This window comes from Pithys albifrons, chromosome 27 (assembly GCF_047495875.1).
Source record: "Pithys albifrons albifrons isolate INPA30051 chromosome 27, PitAlb_v1, whole genome shotgun sequence".
In the NCBI taxonomy this organism is placed as follows: Eukaryota; Metazoa; Chordata; class Aves; order Passeriformes; family Thamnophilidae; genus Pithys; species Pithys albifrons.
The window spans coordinates 2405618-2424893 of NC_092484.1; the positions used below are offsets into that span (position 1 = coordinate 2405618).

General features: G+C 51.7%; 2 protein-coding genes across 5 annotated transcripts in view; one reads left to right on the forward strand and one right to left on the reverse strand.

The window, feature by feature from the left end:
* The window catches only part of MAU2 (MAU2 sister chromatid cohesion factor), a 30060-nt gene extending 19559 nt beyond the window's left edge, over window positions 1-10501 (reverse strand). For both annotated transcript variants that reach the window (XR_011699769.1, XM_071578390.1), the window contains exons 1-7: window positions 10073-10501; window positions 8027-8046; window positions 7554-7617; window positions 5247-5342; window positions 3423-3517; window positions 2228-2255; window positions 735-890 (exon numbers count right to left, since the gene is read on the reverse strand). Coding sequence is in view for 1 of the 2 variants with exons in the window: in XM_071578390.1 (XP_071434491.1) it covers window positions 735-890; window positions 2228-2255; window positions 3423-3517; window positions 5247-5342; window positions 7554-7617; window positions 8027-8046; window positions 10073-10492 (879 nt within the window). In the remaining variant the exon portion in view is untranslated. The remainder of the gene's footprint in view (window positions 1-734; window positions 891-2227; window positions 2256-3422; window positions 3518-5246; window positions 5343-7553; window positions 7618-8026; window positions 8047-10072) is intronic.
* Window positions 10502-13035: 2534 nt separating this feature from the next.
* SUGP1 (SURP and G-patch domain containing 1) overlaps window positions 13036-19276 on the forward strand; it is a 31985-nt gene continuing 25744 nt past the window's right edge. For all 3 annotated transcript variants that reach the window (XM_071578387.1, XM_071578389.1, XM_071578388.1), the window contains exons 1-3: window positions 13036-13101; window positions 15377-15545; window positions 18967-19070. In XM_071578387.1, coding sequence (XP_071434488.1) covers window positions 13077-13101; window positions 15377-15545; window positions 18967-19070 — 298 coding nt within the window. In that variant the 5' untranslated portion in view covers window positions 13036-13076. The remainder of the gene's footprint in view (window positions 13102-15376; window positions 15546-18966; window positions 19071-19276) is intronic.

Consider the following 19276-nt stretch of genomic DNA (forward strand, 5'->3'; position numbering starts at 1 on the left):
ACATCCCCGGGGACAGGGAGCCCACCAGGGGACATGTCCAGGGACAGGGAGCCCACCATGGGACAGGGAACACACCAGGGAACATCCCAGGGGACAGGGAACCCACCAGGGAACCCACCAGGAAACATCCCAGAGGAGAAAGAACCCACCAGGGATCAGGGAACCCACCAGGGGACATCCCTGGGGACAGAGAACCCACCAGGGGACAGGGAGCCCACCAGGGGACACCCCTGGGGACAGGGAGCCCACTAGGGGACATCCCAGGGGCCAGGGAACCCACCAGGGGCCAGGGAACCCACCAGGGGACCCACCAGGGGACATCCCAGGGGACAGAGAACCCACCAGGGAAGAGAGAACCCCCCAGGAACCTCCCAGGGGACAGAGAACCCACCAGGGAACAGAGATCCCACCAGGGGACATCCCAGGGCACAGGGGACCCACCAGGGAACCAACCAGGGAACAGAGAAAACCGCAGGGAACAGAGAACAAAGAACCCACCAGAGAACAGAGAACCTCCCAGGGAACAGAGAACCCACCAGGGAATAAAGAACTCGACAGGGGGACAGAGAACCTCCCAGGGAACAAAGAACCTCCCAGCACACACCTGGCACCCCCTGGCACCCCCAGCACACACCTGGCACCCCCTGGCACCCCCAGCACACACCTGGCACCCCCTGGCACCCCCAGCACACACCTGGCACCCCCTGGCACCCCCTGGCACCCCCAGCACACACCTGCCCTGCATCCAGGTAATGTGTGACCTGCAGCACCAGGAAGAACACCCGCAGGGACTCCTTCTGGATGGGGTTGCCCTGCCAGTTCTCCACGATCTGCCCGCACAGCGTCAGCAGAGGGTGAACCTCCTGCAGCTTCCGCTCCATCAGCAGCAGCTGCGGGGACAGAGGGGACAGAGAGGGGTCAGAGGGGACAGAGGGGGGACAGAGGGGACAGAGAGGGGACAGGGAGGGGTCAGAGGGGACAGGGAGGGGTCAGAGGGGACAGGGAGGGGTCAGAGGGGGGACAGAGGGGGGACAGAGGGGGGACAGAGAGGGGTCAGAGGGGGGACAGAGGGGGGTCAGAGGGGGGTCAGAGGGGGGACAGAGAGGGGTCAGAGGGGGGACAGAGAGGGGTCAGAGGGGGGACAGAGAGGGGTCAGAGGGGGGACAGAGGGGGGACAGAGGGGGGACAGAGGGGGGACAGAGGGGGGACAGAGGGGGGACAGAGGGGGGACAGAGGGGGGACGCAGAGGGGACAGGGATCACACAGACACTGAGGTGGCTTCCCAGGGAACTTGGGGATGTGCCAGCCCTGGAATTGTCCGTGTTGGATGGGGCTTGGAGCGACCTGGGGCAGTGGGAGGTGTCCCTGCCCAGGGCAGGACACAGGGAATGGCTTCCCACTGTCAGATGGGATACTGGGAAGGAATTCCTGCCTGGGAGGGTGGACAGGCCCTGGCACAGGTTATTCCATGGATGTGCCATCCCTGGAAGTGTCCAAGGCCAGGCTGGAGCTACCTGGGACAGTGGGAGGTGTCCCTGCCCAGGGCAGGGCTGGCACTGGGTGGGCTTGGAGGTCCTTCCAACCCAACCCAGTCTGGGATTCTCTGATTCCATGAACATGGTGAGAGGATGGTCAAGATGTGACCAACCTAAAGGGACTCCAGGAGAGCTGGAGAAGCACCTGGGACAAGGGATGGAGGGACAGGACACAGGGAATGGCTTCCCATGAACAGAGGGCTGGGATAGATGGATATCAGGAAGAAATTCCTCCCTGGGAGGGTAGAAAAAGCCTGGGGTGGATTTCCCAGAGGATGTTCCATCCCTGGAAGTGTCCAAGGCCAGGTTGGAGCAATCTGGGACAGTGGGAGGTGTCCCTGCCCATGGATGGGGTGGGACAGGATGGGCTTGGAGGTCCTTCCATCCCAACCCAGTCTGGGGTTTTATTGCCAGAGCCCTTTCCATCCTTCCAGTGACAATCTGGATTTATCCCTTCACAATCTGGAATTATCCCTTCACAATCTGGAATTATCTTTTCATAATTTCAGTCACCCTTTCACAATTTCAATTATCACTTTTTTTTTTCCTTCCAGAAAACTCTTTGTCACAATTAAGGAAGGAAAAAAAAAGGCAAACAAGGCAACTTAAAATTTAATTTATGGTCAAGCAAGTCTTGCTCATCTACTCTGGAATTTAAATAAAGAGTTGATTTAAAAGAAGATTCAACTCACCATCCCCTTGCTGAGCAGGAACAGTGCCCTGAAATGAAACAAAACAGTGTTATGGTCAATAAAAGTTATTCTTTGTTAGAAAAAAAGAGGGGAAAAAATAAGAATCTGCCTCTCTGCCCCTTGGAGAGCAGAGGGGAAAGTGTGTGAAGGGACCTGGCACAGGAAAGGCATTTAAAGGGTTTGTGGAACAGCCAATTGGAGCTGCAGGAATTGGAATTCCAGCCCCAGGTTGGGATCCAGGCCTTGGGTCTGAATGGTGAGAGATGTCCAACCACACAACAAACACAACTCAGGTTCAAAAGCCTCTCCAGAGTCTCAGAGGACACTTTGGGGCTGAAGAGTTTTAGTAAAGGTGTCCCTGGGGGGTTGGATTTGGATGATACTGAAGGTCCTTCCAACTCAAACAGTTCTGGGATTGTGGGAAAAGGAAAGGGCTGGAGAAACTCTCCACGGGTTGGGAAAACTCTCCACGGGTTGGGGAAACGCTCCAGAAGTGGGAGAGACTCTCCAGAGGTGGGAGAAACTCTCCAAAAGAAGTGGGAGAAACTCTCCAAAAGAAGTGGGAGAAACTCTCCAAAAGAAGTGGGAGAAACTCTCCAAAAGAAGTGGGAGAAACTCTCCACAGGAAGTGGGAGAAACTCTCCAAAAGAAGTGGGGGAAACTCTCCACAAGTTGGGGAAACTCTCCACAAGTTGGGGAAACTCTCCACAAGAAGTTGGGGAAACTCTCCACAAGAAGTTGGGGAAACTCTCCACAAGAAGTTGGGGAAACTCTCCACAAGAAGTTGGGGAAACTCTCCACAAGAAGTTGGGGAAACTCTCCACAAGAAGTTGGGGAAACTCTCCACAAGAAGTTGGGGAAACTCTCCACAAGAAGTTGGGGAAACTCTCCACAAGAAGTTGGGGAAACTCTCCACAAGAAGTTGGGGAAACTCTCCACAAGTTGGGGAAACTCTCCACAAGTGGGAGAAACACTCCAGAAGTGGGAGAGACTCTCCAGAGGTTGGAGAAACTCTCCACAAGAAGTTGGAGAAACTCTCCACAAGAAGTTGGAGAAACCAACCCAGAAATGTTGCTTTGCCTCTAAATCCCACCCAGAAACCACACCTGGGAATAACCCCAGGAGATTCCCTGAATGAAAGGGAAGGGAATCCCAAACATTTCCCATGGGAATGGGGCAATCCCTGGGATCCCACCTGGTGTACTCGGAGCCCACCACTCGGGCATACTCTGCTCCCACTCCCAGCAGGTCACAGGCAGACACCAAGTCCTTCTCCAGGGTGTGCAGTTGCTGCAATGGAAAAAGGTCATTAAAACCTTGATTATTTTCCTCATTAAGCTAATTATTATAACCATTCCTGTGCTTCCCAAGGGCCAAACTGGTGATTCTTAAAGGAGTCATCTGATTTCAGATCCGTTTTCCAGGAGCACTCCAAGAAAATCTGCAGCATTCCCAAACACACCTGAGCCCTTCTAGAAGCTTTTCCTACTTAATTTAAATTACTTATTAATTAGGAATTGGTTAAAAACTGCAGCCAGCAGCCACAGCCCCTGCAGAGGGGTCACAATTCATGAATTGAAGGGCAGAACAGATCCCAAGAGCTCCAAGAAAAGCCTGGATTGTTCAATTGGAATAAGAGTTTTCCAGCAAGGAGAGCAGAGAAGCCTCCAGGGTGAGTTGTTGGAGCTCAGCAGGAAAAGGGGATTTAGGACAGGCTTAAAAGATAAAACCAACTTCCCACTGATCCAATAACTCCCTGGATAAGCTCCCACCCAACACTTTGGATAACTCAGGAAATCCAGCCCTGGGAGAGCAGCAGGAGACTGAAACAAGCATCAGACACTGCAAATTCCAAGTTTATCTGCTCCAGTTTGTTCCTAAAATTCCCAGGTCTCACCTGGGCAGCTGAAGCTCATTTTATATAATTTGATCTTTACATTTATTATATTTTCTTATTTATATGAAGCAAAATTATAAACTTTATATTTATGCTTTACAATTTATAATTTCACATATATAATTTTTAGGTACACTTCTTTATCTATAAATACATATCATATGTACACATTTTTATAAATAATTTATAAACATTTCTGAGCATATTCCAGACCAGGAAGAGAAATTTTCCCTGGACTCCTCTCCCCATCCCACATCAACTAAAGAAATATTAAAATATTCCAACAAACCCCAATCCCAGCAGGATTTCACACCCCAAAAAAGGCATTTCTTTGGCTCCACCTCTGCAATTTTGTGTCCCAAATTCCCAAGGGATAATCCCTGTTGTTTCCTTCCCCACCTGCCCTGAGCCAACCAAACAAACCATTAATTCCCAGCATGGGGTTGTCTTTTCCTCCTCCTTTAACTGGGGGCAAAGGGGAGGGGAAAAGGAGTCCAGGGGGAATCCAGGTGGGGAGAAAAGGCCCCCAGGGGGATCCAGGTGGGGAGAAAAGGCCCCCAGGGGGATCCAGGAAGGGAGAAAAGGCCCCCAGGGGGATCCAGGTGGAACAGGGGAGGTGGAAATGCCCCCAAGGGGGATCCAGGTGGGGAGAAAAGGCCCCCAGGGGGATCCAGGAGGGGAGAAAAGGCCCCCAGGGGGATCCAGGTGGGGAGAAAAGGCCCCCAGGGGGATCCAGGAAGGGAGAAAAGGCCCCAGGAGGAATCCAGGTGGGATAGGGGAGGAGGAAATGCCCCCAGGGGAATCCAAGAGGGGAGAAAAGGCCCCCAGGGGGAATCCAGGTGAGGATGGGGATGGGAAAAGGCCCCCAGGGGGAATCCAGGTGGGACAGGGGATGGGAAAAGGCCCTCAGGGGGAATCCAGGTGGGGAAGGGGATGGGAAAAGGCCCTCAGGGGGAATCCAGGTGGGGAAGGGGATGGGAAAAGGCCCCCAGGGGGATCCAGGAAGGGAGAAAAGGCCCTCAGGGGGAATCCAGGTGGGGAAGGGGATGGGAAAAGGCCCCCAGGGGGAATCCAGGTGGGACAGGGGATGGGAAAAGGCCCCCAGGAGCAGCTGTCACTTACTGCCAGCTGGAAGAGCAGGCGGCAGTGCCAGTAGGGCGTCTGCTGGGAGATCTGGATGGCCTTGCGGAGCAGCGGCTTGGCCGTGTCCACGGAATTCTGGAAGAGAGAGGGAGAAATCCTGGGAATTCTGGAACACAGAGAGAAATCCTGGGAATTCTGGAACACAGAGAGACTGAGGGAAATCCTGGGAATTCTGCAACACACAGAGAGAAATGCTGGGAATTCTGTAACACACAGAGAGAAATGCTGGGAATTCTGGAACACAGAGAGATCCTGGGAATTCTGGAACACACAGAGAGAAATCCTGGGAATTCTGGAACACACACAGAGAGTGTGTGAAATCCTGGGAATTCTGTAACACACACAGAGAGTGTGTGAAATCCTGGGAATTCTGTAACACACACAGAGAGTGTGTGAAATCCTGGGAATTCTGTAACACACAGAGAGAAATCCTGGGAATTCTGGAACACACAGAGAGGGAGAGAAATCCTGGGAATTCTGGAACACACAGAGAGAAATCCTGGGAATTCTGGAACACACAGAGAGGGAGAGAAATCCTGGGAATTCTGGAACACACACACAGAGTGAAGGAAATCCTGGGAATTCTGGAACACACAGAAAGAAATCCTGGGAATTCTGGAACACACAGAGAGGGAGAGAAATCCTGGGAATTCTGGAACACACACACAGAGTGAAGGAAATCCTGGGAATTCTGTAAGACACACACAGACAAATGCTGGGAATTCTGCAACACACAGAGAGAAATCCTGGGAATTCTGTAACACACAGAGAGTGAGGGAAATCCTGGGAATTCTGTAACACAGAGAGGGAAATCCTGGGAATTCTGCAACACACAGAGAAATCCTGGGAATTCTGTAACACACACAGAGAAATCCTGGGAATTCTGTAACACACACCCATGAGGAATCTTGGAGCAGGAAAAGCAGCACAAACAAGGTGGGAGACCCTGGAATGGGATTCCCAGAGAAGCTGTGGCTGCTCCATCCCTGGGAATGTCCAAGGGCAGGTTGGAGCAATCTGGGATGGTGGAAGGTGGGACTGGATGGGCTTTGAGGTCCTTCCAACCCAAACCATTCCAGAATTCCAAACAGAATCTTGCCAAGGAAATAAATTTGAAGGGAATCAGCAGAAGCCTCCAGGGACAGGAATGAAGAGAAGCTTTGGGGGGACCCAACTGTGGCCCTGGAGGAGCCACTAAAAGGATGGAGAGACACAATTCCCAAGGGATGGAGGGACACAATTAAAAGGGATGGAGAGACACCAGTCCCAAGGGACGCGGGGACACCATTCCCAAGGGACGCGGGGACACCATTCCCAAGGGACGCGGGGACACCATTCCCAAGGGACGCGGGGACACCATTCCCAAGGGACGCGGGGACACCATTCCCAAGGGACGCGGGGACACCATTCCCAAGGGACGCGGGGACACCATTCCCAAGGGACGCGGGGACACCATTCCCAAGGGACGCGGGGACACCATTCCCAAGGGACGCGGGGACACCATTCCCGAGGGACGCGGGGACACCATTCCCGAGGGACGCGGGGACACAATTCCCGAGGGACGCGGGGACACAATTCCCAAGGGACGCGGGGACACAATTCCCAAGGGACGCGGGGACACCATTCCCAAGGGACGCGGGGACACAATTCCCAAGGGACGCGGGGACACAATTCCCAAGGGACGCGGGGACACCATTCCCAAGGGACGCGGGGACACCATTCCCAAGGGACGCGGGGACACCATTCCCAAGGGATGCGGGGACACCATTCCCAAGGGACGGAGGGACACCATTCCCAAGGGATGCGGGGACACCATTCCCAAGGGATGGAGGGACAGGACACAGGGAATGGTTTCCAAATGACAGAGGGCAGGGATAGGTGGGATATTGGGAAGGAATTCTTGGCTGGGAGGGTGGGCAGGGGCTGGAATGGGTTTCCCAGAGGATATTCCATCCCTGGAAGTGTCCAAGGCCAGGCTGGATCCACCTGGGATGGTGGGAGGTCTCCCTGCCCATGGATGGGGTGGGAGTGGATGGACTTGAAGGTCCTTCCATCCCAAACCATTCCATGATTCCAAAACCCTGAGGAAAAGCATCTCCTTCCCTCCCACCCCCCAAATCAGCCTTTGTGTCTCCTGAAGAAACAGCTGGGCCAAAACCTGCCCTTGTTGTTTCCCAACAAAACAATCAAAGCTCTGCTGAACTCCTCTGGTTTTATCCCCCAGCTCTGAGAATTCCCTGAAATCCCATTCCCAACAGGAATAAAGCCCTCCAAGCCCCCACTCACCTCCTGGCAATAGAGCTCTGACAGCAAACTGGCTGCCTCGAACTTCACATCCTCAAACTGGGGGATCTGGGCCCAGAGTTAAGGAAAAACCAACACTGGGGGCAAACCAGACCTCCAAAAAATTCCTGGCAGAAGGAAGAGCTCAGGGAAGTTGGGATTGGATGGACTTTGAGGTGTTTTCCACCTGGGTTTGATAAAGCAGCGCCCGGTGATGAATCAGATGGAAAAGGGATTAAAAATTCCAGGGAAATCTCCACCCTCTGGTCCTTGGAGGTGTCCAAGGGGTTTCCATGGAGGTGGTTTGTGCTCAGCACCTGGAAAGGAGAATTAACTCCCTCCTCAAACACCTCAAGGCTCTTTGGGAGCGGAGAAGAGGGAAAAAATTGGAAAAACAGAGGGAATTTTTCATTGCTGAGCCATGAACTGCCTGGATCAGCTCCCACCCAGCAGGGTGGATCAGGCAGGAAAAGGATATTTGCTGGGAGATCAGCCACTGCAAGGGAAAACAGGGATCAGCCTGGGACCAGCACCCACTGGGAGCCCCCCAGCACCCCTGCCCTGGGCCAGGATCTGCCCCCAGCACCCCTGCCCTGGGCCAGGATCTGCCCCCAGCACTCCCTGCCCTGGGCCAGGATCTGCCCCCAGCACTCCCTGCCCTGGGCCAGGATCTGCCCCCCAAACCCCTGTCCTGTGCCAGGACCTGCCCAGCACCCCTGCCCTGGGCCAGGATCTGCCCCCAGCACCCCTCCCGTGGGCCAGGATCTGCCCCCAGCACCCCTGCCCTGGGCCAGGACCTGCCCAGCACCCCTGCCCTGGGCCAGGATCTGCCCCCAGCACTCCCTGCCCTGGGCCAGGATCTGCCCCCCAAACCCCTGTCCTGTGCCAGGACCTGCCCAGCACCCCCTCCCCTGGGCCAGGATCTGCCCCCACCACCCCTGCCCTGGGCCAGGATCTGCCCCCAGCACTCCCTGCCCTGGGCCAGGACCCCCCCAGCACCCCTGCCCTGTGCCAAGACCCCCCCTCCTGCCCCAGGACCTGCCCCCAACACCCCTGCCCTGGGCCAGGACCTGCCCCCAAAACCCCGTGCCCTGCCCCAGGACCCCCCCAGCACCCCCGGCCCTGTGTCAGAACCCCCTTCCTGCCCCAAGACTCCTCCCCCCAGGCCCTGTGCCAGGACCCCCCCAGCACCCCCTGCCCTGTGTCAGAACCTGCCCCTGGCACCCCCTGCCCTGTGCCAGGACCCCCCCAGCACCCCCTGCCCTGTGCCAGGACCCCCCCAGCACCCCCTGCCCTGTGCCAGGACCCCCCCAGCACCCCCTGCCCTGTGTCAGAACCTGCCCCTGGCACCCTCTGCCCTGTGCCAGGACCCCCCCAGCACCCCCTGCCCTGTGCCAGGACCCCCCCAGCACCCCCTGCCCTGTGCCAGGACCCCCCCAGCACCCCCTGCCCTGTGTCAGAACCTGCCCCTGGCACCCTCTGCCCTGTGCCAGGACCCCCCCAGCACCCCCTGCCCTGTGCCAGGACCCCCCCAGCACCCCCTGCCCTGTGCCAGGACCCCCCCAGCACCCCCTGCCCTGTGTCAGAACCTGCCCCTGGCACCCTCTGCCCTGTGCCAGGACCCTCTTCCCCAGGACTCCCCTCCAGCACCCCTTGCCCTGCCCTAGGACCCCTTCCTGTGCCAGGACCCCCCTCCCGCACCCCCTCTGTCCCTCCCAGCACTGCTGCCCACCTTCTCCAAGTGCTGGGATATCCCCATTCCCTCCTTTACCCATTCCAGGACCACCCCACCAACCCCCAACTCTACTCCCCACCTTTTCCAGGTGCTGGGACATTCCTATTCTCTTCTTTCCCTATTCCAGGAACCCCCTGTCTCTCCCTCCCCACCTTCTCCAGCTACTACAACATCCCTATTCCACATGCCGGAACATCCCTATTCCAGGTGCCAGGAAATTCCCATTCCCTCTATCCCCTATTCCAGGTGCTCCCATTCCCTCCCTTCCCTATTCCCGGTGGTGCCCATCCCCATTCCCTCCCTTCCCTATTCCCGGTGCTCCCATTTCCTCTATCCCCTGTTCCAGGTTCCAGAACATCCCCATTCCCTCTATCCCCTATTCCAGATGCTCCCATTCCCTCCCTTTCCTACTCCTGGTGTTGCCCATCCCCATTCCCTCCCTTCCCTATTCCAGATGCCAGAACATCCCCATTTCCTCCATGCCCTATTCCAGGTGCTCCCATTCCCTTCCTTCCCTATTCTAGGTGCTCCCATTCCCTCCCTTCCCTATTCCCAGTGTCGGAATATCCCCATTCCCTCCAGTCCCTATTCCCGATGTTGCCCATCCCTATTCCCTCCATCCCCTATTCCAGGTGCTGCCCATCTCCATTCCCTCCCATCCTTATTCCCGGTGTTGCCCATCCCCATTCCCTCCAGCCCCTATTCCCGGTGCCGGAACATCCCTATTCCCTCCATTCCCTCCCTTCCCTGTTCCCGGTGCTCTCCCACCCCCCCCCAGCCCCCTCACCGCCTTCTCCAGGTGCCCCCGGGCCTGGTCTCCGTTGCGGGTGTGATGGTAGAGGACGGAGCCGAGCTGGAGGTGCGTTCGGGCCTCCATTCGGGCCGGGGGCTTGCGGGGCAGCACGGCCTGCAGGCAGTGCACGCACAGCCGCACCTTGGGCGGGCTGGACGTGCGGAAATGCTCGGCCAGGCCCAGCAGCGCCAGGTACCACGACTCGCCCGCGGCCGCGCCGCCGCCCGACCCCGACCCCGCGGCGGGCCCGGCCCCGCCGCCACCGCTCCCACCGGCTCCGCCGCCCCCTCCCGCGCCACCCGAGGCTCCCGCGGCGTCCCCAGAGCCCGTCCCGCCGCCTCCCGAGGGCTGCGGCGGCTGCTGAGGCGGCGGCGGCTGCTGAGGGGCCGCCGCGCCCGCCGCCACCGCCGCCATCTTGGGGCCGCCGACAGCACGGGCGGGGCGCGCGGGGCAGCGCGGGAGGGGCAGGCCGCGCGCGGGGCATCATGGGAGTTGTAGTCTCTGTGGTCCCGGGGGATCATGGGAGTTGTAGTTTCTGCAGGGGCCGGGCTGACCCCCGTGTCTCTGTATATATATTTTCTATATATCGTTATATTTTAGCAGTGTTTTTATATATTTTTAATTTTATATGTATTTTATATGTTTTCTACGTAGTTTTATATTTTAGATGCCTGTTTTGCATATATATTTTATATCCTTGAATATATATTTTATATATTTTTATATATTATATATATTTTTATATATTTTTAAATATTATATATAAATTTATATATTTTATGTATACTTTATATATTTTTAATGTATATTTTATATTTTTGCATATATATTTTATATATTTCTATATATTTTATATATTTTATATATATTTCATAAATATTTTATGTATATTTTATATTTTTGCATATATTTTTATATATTTTTAAACATTTTTATATATTTTATATATATTAAGTATGGTTTTATATACTTTATTTATATTTTATATACATTTTTATATGTTTTATACATATTTCATGTATATTTCATGTTTATTTTATGTATATTTTATATATATTATATGTATTCCATGTATATTTTTATATATATATTATATATATTTTGTATATATTGTATATATTCTATATATGTATTTTTATATATTATATGTTTTTATATATATTATATATGTTCTACATATATATTACATATAATATATATGTTATACATATGTTATCTATATTTTATATATTATATATATTTGATATATATTTTTTATATATTTTATGTATTTTTACATCTATTTTATATATTTTATATACGTTTTTACATATTTTATATACATCTTTATATATTTTATATATATTTCATATAGATTTTATGTATGTTTTTATCTATATTTTATCTATATTTTTAATATATTTTATATATTTATATATATATTATGTATTTATATATATTGTATGTATATTTTTCATCTATTTTTTATTTTTATCCCTGTATTATATATATTAAGACATATTAATTCTACGTATTTACATTTTTGTATTTGCTTATTGTATTACATATTATGCAGTATAAATTTTATATATATACATAAATATATATATAACATACACCATGTGAATTATTTACTGCCTGCTATATAATATATAATAAAAATATATAATAGAATAAAATAGAATAAATTAGAATAGAACAGAATAAATTAGACCAGAATAGAATAAATTTGAATATATTAGAATAGAATAAATTAGGAATAGAATAGAATAAAATACAATAAATTAGATTGCAATAGAATAGAATAAATTAGAATAGATTGGAATAGAATAAATTCGTTTACAATAGAATAGAATTGAATAAATTAGAATACAATAGAATAAATTAGAATAGAATAAATTAGAATAAATTAGAATATATTAGAATAGAATAGATTTGAATAGAATAGAATAAATTAGATTAGAATAAAATAGAATTGAATAAATTAGAATAGAATAGAATTAATTAGCTCACAATAGAATAGAATTGACTAAATTAGGAATAGAATAGAACAGAATAAATTAGATTAGAATAGAATAGAATTAAATAAATTAGGAATAGAATGGAATAAAATAGAATAAATTAGAATAGAATAGAACAAATTGGAATATATTAGAATACAATAGATCACAATAGAATAGACTAGAATAGAATAAATTAGAATAGAATGGAATAGAATAGAATAAAATAAAATAAAATACAATAAATTAGATTACAATAGAATAGCATTGAATAAATTAGAATAAATTAGAATATATTAGAATAGAAGAAATTTGAAAAGACTAGAATAAATTAGATTAGAATAGAATAGATTAGATTAGAATAAAATAGAACTGAATAAATTAGAATAGAATAGAATAGAATAAATTAGATTACAATAGAGTAGAATTAAATAAAATAGAATAAATTAGAATAGAATAAAATAGAATAAATTAGAATAGAATAAAATAGAATAAATTAGAATAGAATAGCATAGAATAGCATAGAATAAATTAGAATAAAATAGAATAGAATAGAATAAATTAGATTACAATAGAATAGAATTGAATAAATTAGGAATAGAATAGAACAGAATAAATTAGAATATAATAGAATAAATTAGATTAGAATAGAATAGAATTTAAAAAATTAGGAATAGAAAAGAATAAAATAGAATAAATTACAATAGAATAGAATAGCATAGAATAAATTAGAATAGAATAGAATAGAATAGAATAGAATAGAATAGAATAGAAGAACAGAACATTTCTCCCCCCGCCCCTGTCCGCTGAAGCCCCTCCCACTCATTTCAGCAAAGCTCCGAGCTCTCCCTATTTCTCCCTTATTCCCCACCGCCTCCTGCCTTCGGCCAATTAACGAGCGGTGTTTAATCAACCCGTTAATGCGGCGGGACTACAACTCCCATCAGCCTTTGCGGCCCCGGCGCCGGCGGCGCGCGCGGCGCGTCCCGCGCGGGGCGCGATGGGAAAGGGACTCCAAGATGGACAACCACAGGGATGCTCCAGGTACGGCCCGGCCCGGCCCGGCCCCGCCCCGCCGAATTCCCCCCGGGGCTGTCCCTCCCTCCCTCCCTCCGTCCGTCCGTCCGTCCGTCCCCACCCGGTGCCGCCCGATGGTCCCTCGCCGAATTCCCCCCGCTGGTTTCCTTCCCTCCCTCCCCGTTTTCCCACAGGGAAGCCGAGCCGCTGGTTCAGGATGTCCCCTGTCATTCCCAGTTTTCCCAGAGGGCTGTCCCCCCTAATTCCCAGTTCCCCACAGGGCTGTCCCCCCTAATTCCCGGTTTCCCCAGGGCTGTCCCCCCTAATTCCCGGTTTCCCCAGGCAAGGCGAGCTGCTGGTTCAGGATGTCCCCCCTAATTCCCGGTTTCCCCAGGGCTGTCCCCCCTAATTCCCGGTTTCCCCAGGGCTGTCCCCCCTAATTCCCAGTTTCCCCCAGGGAAGGTGAGCTGCTGGTTTGGGATCCCCCCCACCATTCCCAGTTCCCTACAGGGATGTCCCCCCTAATTCCCAGTTTCCCACAGGGATCTACCCCTTAATTCCCAGTTTCCCCCAGGCCTGTCCCGCCCCTAATTCCCAGTTTTCCTTAGGGAAGGTGAGCCGGTGGTTCGGGATGTCCCCCCTAATTCCCAGTTACCTACAGGGCTGTCCCCCCTAATTCCCGGTTTCCCCAGGGCTGTCCCCCCTAATTCCCGGTTTTCCCCAGGGTTGTCCCCCCTAATTCCCGGTTTCCCAGGCAAGGCGAGCCGCTGGTTCAGGATGTCCCTCCCTAATTCCCAGTTTTCCCAGAGGGCTGTCTCCCCTAATTCCCGGTTTCCCAGGGCTGTCCCCCCTAATTCCCGGTTTCCCAGAGGGCTGTCCCCCCTAATTCCCGGTTTCCCCCAGCGCTGTCTCCCCTAATTCCCAGTTTCCCAGAGGGCTGTCTCCCCTAATTCCCAGTTTCCCAGAGGGCTGTCCCCCCTAATTCCCGGTTTCCCCAGGGCTGTCTCCCCTAATTCCCGGTTTCCCCAGGGCTGTCTCCCCTAATTCCCGGTTTCCCCCAGGTCTGTCTCCCCTAATTCCCGGTTTTCCCAGGCAAGGCAAGCCGCTGGTTCAGGATGTCCCCCCTAATTCCCGGTTCCCCAGGGCTGTCCCCCCTAATTCCCGGTTTCCCCAGGGCTGTCCCCCCTAATTCCAGGTTTCCCCCAGGGCTGTCTCCCCTAATTCCCGGTTTCCCCAGGGCTGTCCCCCCTAATTCCCAATTTCCCCCAGGGCTGTCCCCCCTAATTCCCGGTTTCCCAGAGGGCTGTCCCCCCTAATTCCCGGTTTCCCAGAGGGCTGTCTCCCCTAATTCCCGGTTTCCCAGAGGGCTGTCTCCCCTAATTCCCGGTTTCCCAGAGGGCTGTCCCCCCTAATTCCCGGTTTTCCCAGGGCTGTCCCCCCTAATTCCTGGTTTTCCCAGGCAAGGCAAGCTGCTGGTTCAGGATGTCCCCCCTAATTCCCGGTTTCCCCAGGGCTCTCCCCCCTAATTCCCGGTTTCCCCCAGGGCTGTCCCCCCTAATTCCCAGTTTTCCCAGAGGGCTGTCCCCCCTAATTCCCAGTTTTCCCAGAGGGCTGTCCCCCCTAATTCCCGGTTTCCCACAGGGCTGTCCCCCCTAATTCCCAGTTTTCCCAGAGGGCTGTCCCCCCTAATTCCTGGTTTCCCCCGGGGCTGTCTCCCCTAATTCCCGGTTTCCCAGGCAAGGCAAGCCGCTGGTTCAGGATGTCCCTCCCTAATTCCCAGTTTTCCCAGAGGGCTGTCCCCCCTAATTCCCGGTTTCCCCCAGGGCTGTCCCTCCTAATTCCCGGTTTCCCCCAGGGCTGTCCCCCCTAATTCCCGGTTTCCCCCAGGGCTGTCTCCCCTAATTCCCGGTTTCCCCCGGGCTGTCCCCCCTAATTCCCAGTTTCCCAGAGGTCTGTTCCCCCTAATTCCCGGTTTTCCCAGGCAAGGCAAGCCGCTGGTTCAGGGTGTCCCCCCTAATTCCCGGTTTCCCCCGGGTATGTCCCCCCTAATTCCTGGTTTCCCGGGGCTGTCCCCCCTAATTCCCAGTTTCCCCAGGGCTGTCCGCCTGAATTCCCGGTTTCCCCAGTGCTGTCTCCCCTAATTCCCGGTTCCCCCAGGGCTGTCTCCCCTAATTCCTGGTTCCCCCAGGTCTGTCCCCCCTAATTCCCGGTTTTCCCAGGCAAGGCGAGCTGCTGGTTCAGGATGTCCCCCCTAATTCCCGGTTCCCCCAGGGCTGTCCCCCCTAATTCCCGGTTTTCCCAGGCAAGGCGAGCCGCTGGTTCGGCGTGTCCCAGTCCAAGGCCGCCAAGTCCAGCGTGAACATCCTGCAGCAGGAGGAGCTGATCGCGCAGAAGAAGCGCGAGATCGAGGAGCGGCTGCAGCGGCAGAACCGGCACGGCCCCGGCACCGCGCCCGGCCCGCGGCTGGCAGAGTGAGCCCGGGAATGGGGGATGGCTGGGAAGGGAAGGGGGCGGCCGTGGGAGAGCGCTGGGATTGGTTTAGTTGGTGGGGTTGGAGTGGGATTGGTTTAGTTGGTGGGATTGATCTAATTGGTGAGATTGGGCTGGGATTGGTTTAGTTGGTGGGATTGGTTTAGTTGGTGGGAATGGGATAGGATTGGTTCAGTTGGTGGGATTGGGGTGGGATTGGTTTAGTTGGTGGGATTGGGGTGGGATTGGTTTAGTTGGTGGGATTGGTTTAGTTGGTGGGATTGGAGTGGGATTGGTTTAGTTGGTGGGATTGATCTAATTGGTGAGATTGGGCTGGGATTGGTTTAGTTGGTGGGATTGGGGTGGGATTGGTTTAGTTGGTGGGATTGATCTAATTGGTGAGATTGGGCTGGGATTGGTTTAGTTGGTGGGATTGGGGTGGGATTGGTTTAGCTGGTGGGATTGATCTAATTGGTGAGATTGGGCTGGGATTGGTTTAGTTGGTGGGATTGGGGTGGGATTGGTTTAGTTGGTGGGATTGGAGTGGGATTGATTTAGTTGGTGGGATTGGAGTGGGATTGGTTTAGTTGGTGGGATCAGGCTGGAATTGGTCTGATCAGTGGGATTGAGGTGGGATTGGTCTAATTGGTGGGTTTGGTTCAGTTGGTGGGGTTGGAGTGGGATTGGTTTAGTTGGTGGGATTGGGCTGGGATTGGTTTGGTTGGTGGGATTGGAGTGGGATTGGTCTAATTGGTGGGATTGGTCTAATTGGTGGGATTGGTCTAATTGGTGGGATTGGTTTAGTTGGTGGGATTGGGGTGGGATTGGTTTAGTTGGTGGGATTGGAGTGGGATTGGTTTAGCTGGTGGGATTGGTTTAGTTGGTGGGATTGGGGTGGGATTGGTTTAGTTGGTGGGATTGGTTTAGTCGGTGGGATTGGGTTGGGATTGGTTTAGCTGGTGGGATTGGTCTAATTGGTGGGATTGGTTTAGTTGGTGGGGTTGGGTTGGGATTGGTTTAGTTGGTGATGTTGGAGTGGGATTGGTTTAGTTGGTGGGATTGATCTAATTGGTGAGATTGGGCTGGGATTGGTTTAGTTGGTGGAATTGGAGTGGGATTGGTTTGATCAGTGGGATTGGGTTGGGATTGGTTTAGTTGGTGGGATTGGTTTAGTCTGTGAGATTGGGATGGGATTGGTTTAGTTGGTGGGATTGGTTTAGTTGGTGGGAATGGGATAGGATTGGTTTAGTTGGTGGGATTGGGGTGGGATTGGTTTAGTTGGTGGGATTGGGCTGGGATTGGTTTAGTTGGTGGGATTGGGGTGGGATTGGTTTAGTTGGTGGGATTGGGGTGGGATTGGTTTAGTTGGTGGGATTGGGGTGGGATTGGTTTAGTTGGTGGGATTGGGGTGGGATTGGTTTAGTTGGTGGGATCAGGCTGGAATTGGTCTGATCAGTGGGATTGAGGTGGGATTGGTCTAATTGGTGGGATTGGTTCAGTTGGTGGGATTGGGGTGGGATTGGTTTAGTTGGTGGGATTGGTCTAATTGGTGGGATTGGTCTAATTGGTGGGATTGGTTTAGTTGGTGGGGTTGGAGTGGGATTGGTCTAATTGGTGGGATTGGTCTAATTGGTGGGATTGGTCTAATTGGTGGGATTGGTTTAGTTGGTGGGATTGGGGTGGGATTGGTTTAGTCGGTGGGATTGGGATGGGATTGGTTTAGCTGGTGGGATTGGTTTAGTTGGGGGGATTGGGGTGGGATTGGTTTAGTTGGTGGGATTGGTTTAGTTGGTGGGATTGGTTTAGTTGGTGGGATTGGGGTGGGATTGGTTTAGTTGGGGGGATTGGGGTGGGATTGGTTCAGTTGGTGGGATTGGTCTAATTGGTGGGATTGGTTTAGTTGGTGGGATTGATCTAATTGGTGAGATTGGGCTGGGATTGGTTTAGTTGGTGGAATTGGAGTGGGATTGGTTTGATCAGTGGGATTGGGTTGGGATTGGTTTAGTTGGTGGGATTGGTTTAGTCTGTGAGATTGGGATGGGATTGGTTTAGTTGGTGGGATTGGTTTAGTTGGTGGGAATGGGATAGGATTGGTTTAGTTGGTGGGATTGGGGTGGGATTGGTTTAGTTGGTGGGATTGGGCTGGGATTGGTTTAGTTGGTGGGATTGGGGTGGGATTGGTTTAGTTGGTGGGATTGGGGTGGGATTGGTTTAGTTGGTGGGATTGGGGTGGGATTGGTTTAGTTGGTGGGATTGGGGTGGGATTGGTTTAGTTGGTGGGATCAGGCTGGAATTGGTCTGATCAGTGGGATTGAGGTGGGATTGGTCTAATTGGTGGGATTGGTTCAGTTGGTGGGATTGGGGTGGGATTGGTTTAGTTGGTGGGATTGGTCTAATTGGTGGGATTGGTCTAATTGGTGGGATTGGTTTAGTTGGTGGGGTTGGAGTGGGATTGGTCTAATTGGTGGGATTGGTCTAATTGGTGGGATTGGTCTAATTGGTGGGATTGGTTTAGTTGGTGGGATTGGGGTGGGATTGGTTTAGTCGGTGGGATTGGGATGGGATTGGTTTAGCTGGTGGGATTGGTTTAGTTGGGGGGATTGGGGTGGGATTGGTTTAGTTGGTGGGATTGGTTTAGTTGGTGGGATTGGTTTAGTTGGTGGGATTGGGGTGGGATTGGTTTAGTTGGGGGGATTGGGGTGGGATTGGTTCAGTTGGTGGGATTGGTCTAATTGGTGGGATTGGTTTAGTTGGTGGGATTGGAGTGGGATTGGTTTAGCTGGTGGGATTGGTTTAGCTGGTGGGATTGGGGTGAGATTGGTTCAGTTGGTGGGATTGGGGTGGGATTGGTTCAGTTGGTGGGATTGGACTGGGATTGGTTTAGTTGAGACTGGGCTGGGATTGGTTTAGTTGGTGTGGACTTGGGGGGTGTTGGTCTGATCAGTGGGGTTGGGATGGGATTGGGCTAATTGGTGGGTTTGGGATGGGATTGGAATGGTATTGGTTTAGTTGGTGGGATTGGGGTGGGATTGATCTAATTGGTGGGATTGGTCTGGGATTGGTTTAGTTGGTGGGATTGAGCTGGGATTGGTCTGATCAGTGGGATTGGTTTGGTTGGTGGGATTGGGGTGGGATTGATCTAATTGGTGGGATTGGTCTGGGATTGGTTTAGTTGGTGGGATTGGGCTGGGATTGGTCTGATCAGTGGGATTGGTCTGGGACTGGTCTAATTGGTGGGATTGGTTTGGTTGGTGGGATTGGAGTGAGATTGGTCTAATTGGTGGGATTGGGAGCATTCTCAGTGTTAGATGAGAAATATTCAGAATTCCTGGGGTGTATCCCATTTCCAGCCCCAAAATCCCAGTGTGGGAGGGGCTGGGGAGGCTCCTGAGCTCCATCTCCTGCTTTTCCCTCCCGCTCCAGTGACGACGGAGCCGAAGGCGACACCTCCGTGTCCAACAAGTTTGTGAACGATGGGAGTTTCCTGCAGCAGTTCCTGAAGCTCCAGCAGGAAAAGTCCAGTGCTGGTGAGTCCATCCTGAGCTCCAGGAGGGCTCCAGACGCTGGGGGGTCCCTGCTCCTGCTTAAATCCCTGCTGGGAAGTTCTAAATCCCTGGATTTGGGGTGCTCTGGGAAGGGTTTCCCTCTTTCTTTTCACTCCATTGTGAGTTTTGCTTCCAGCTCGAATCTCTCTTTAAATGAGATTCCTCCCATTCCCATTCCTTTAAATCTC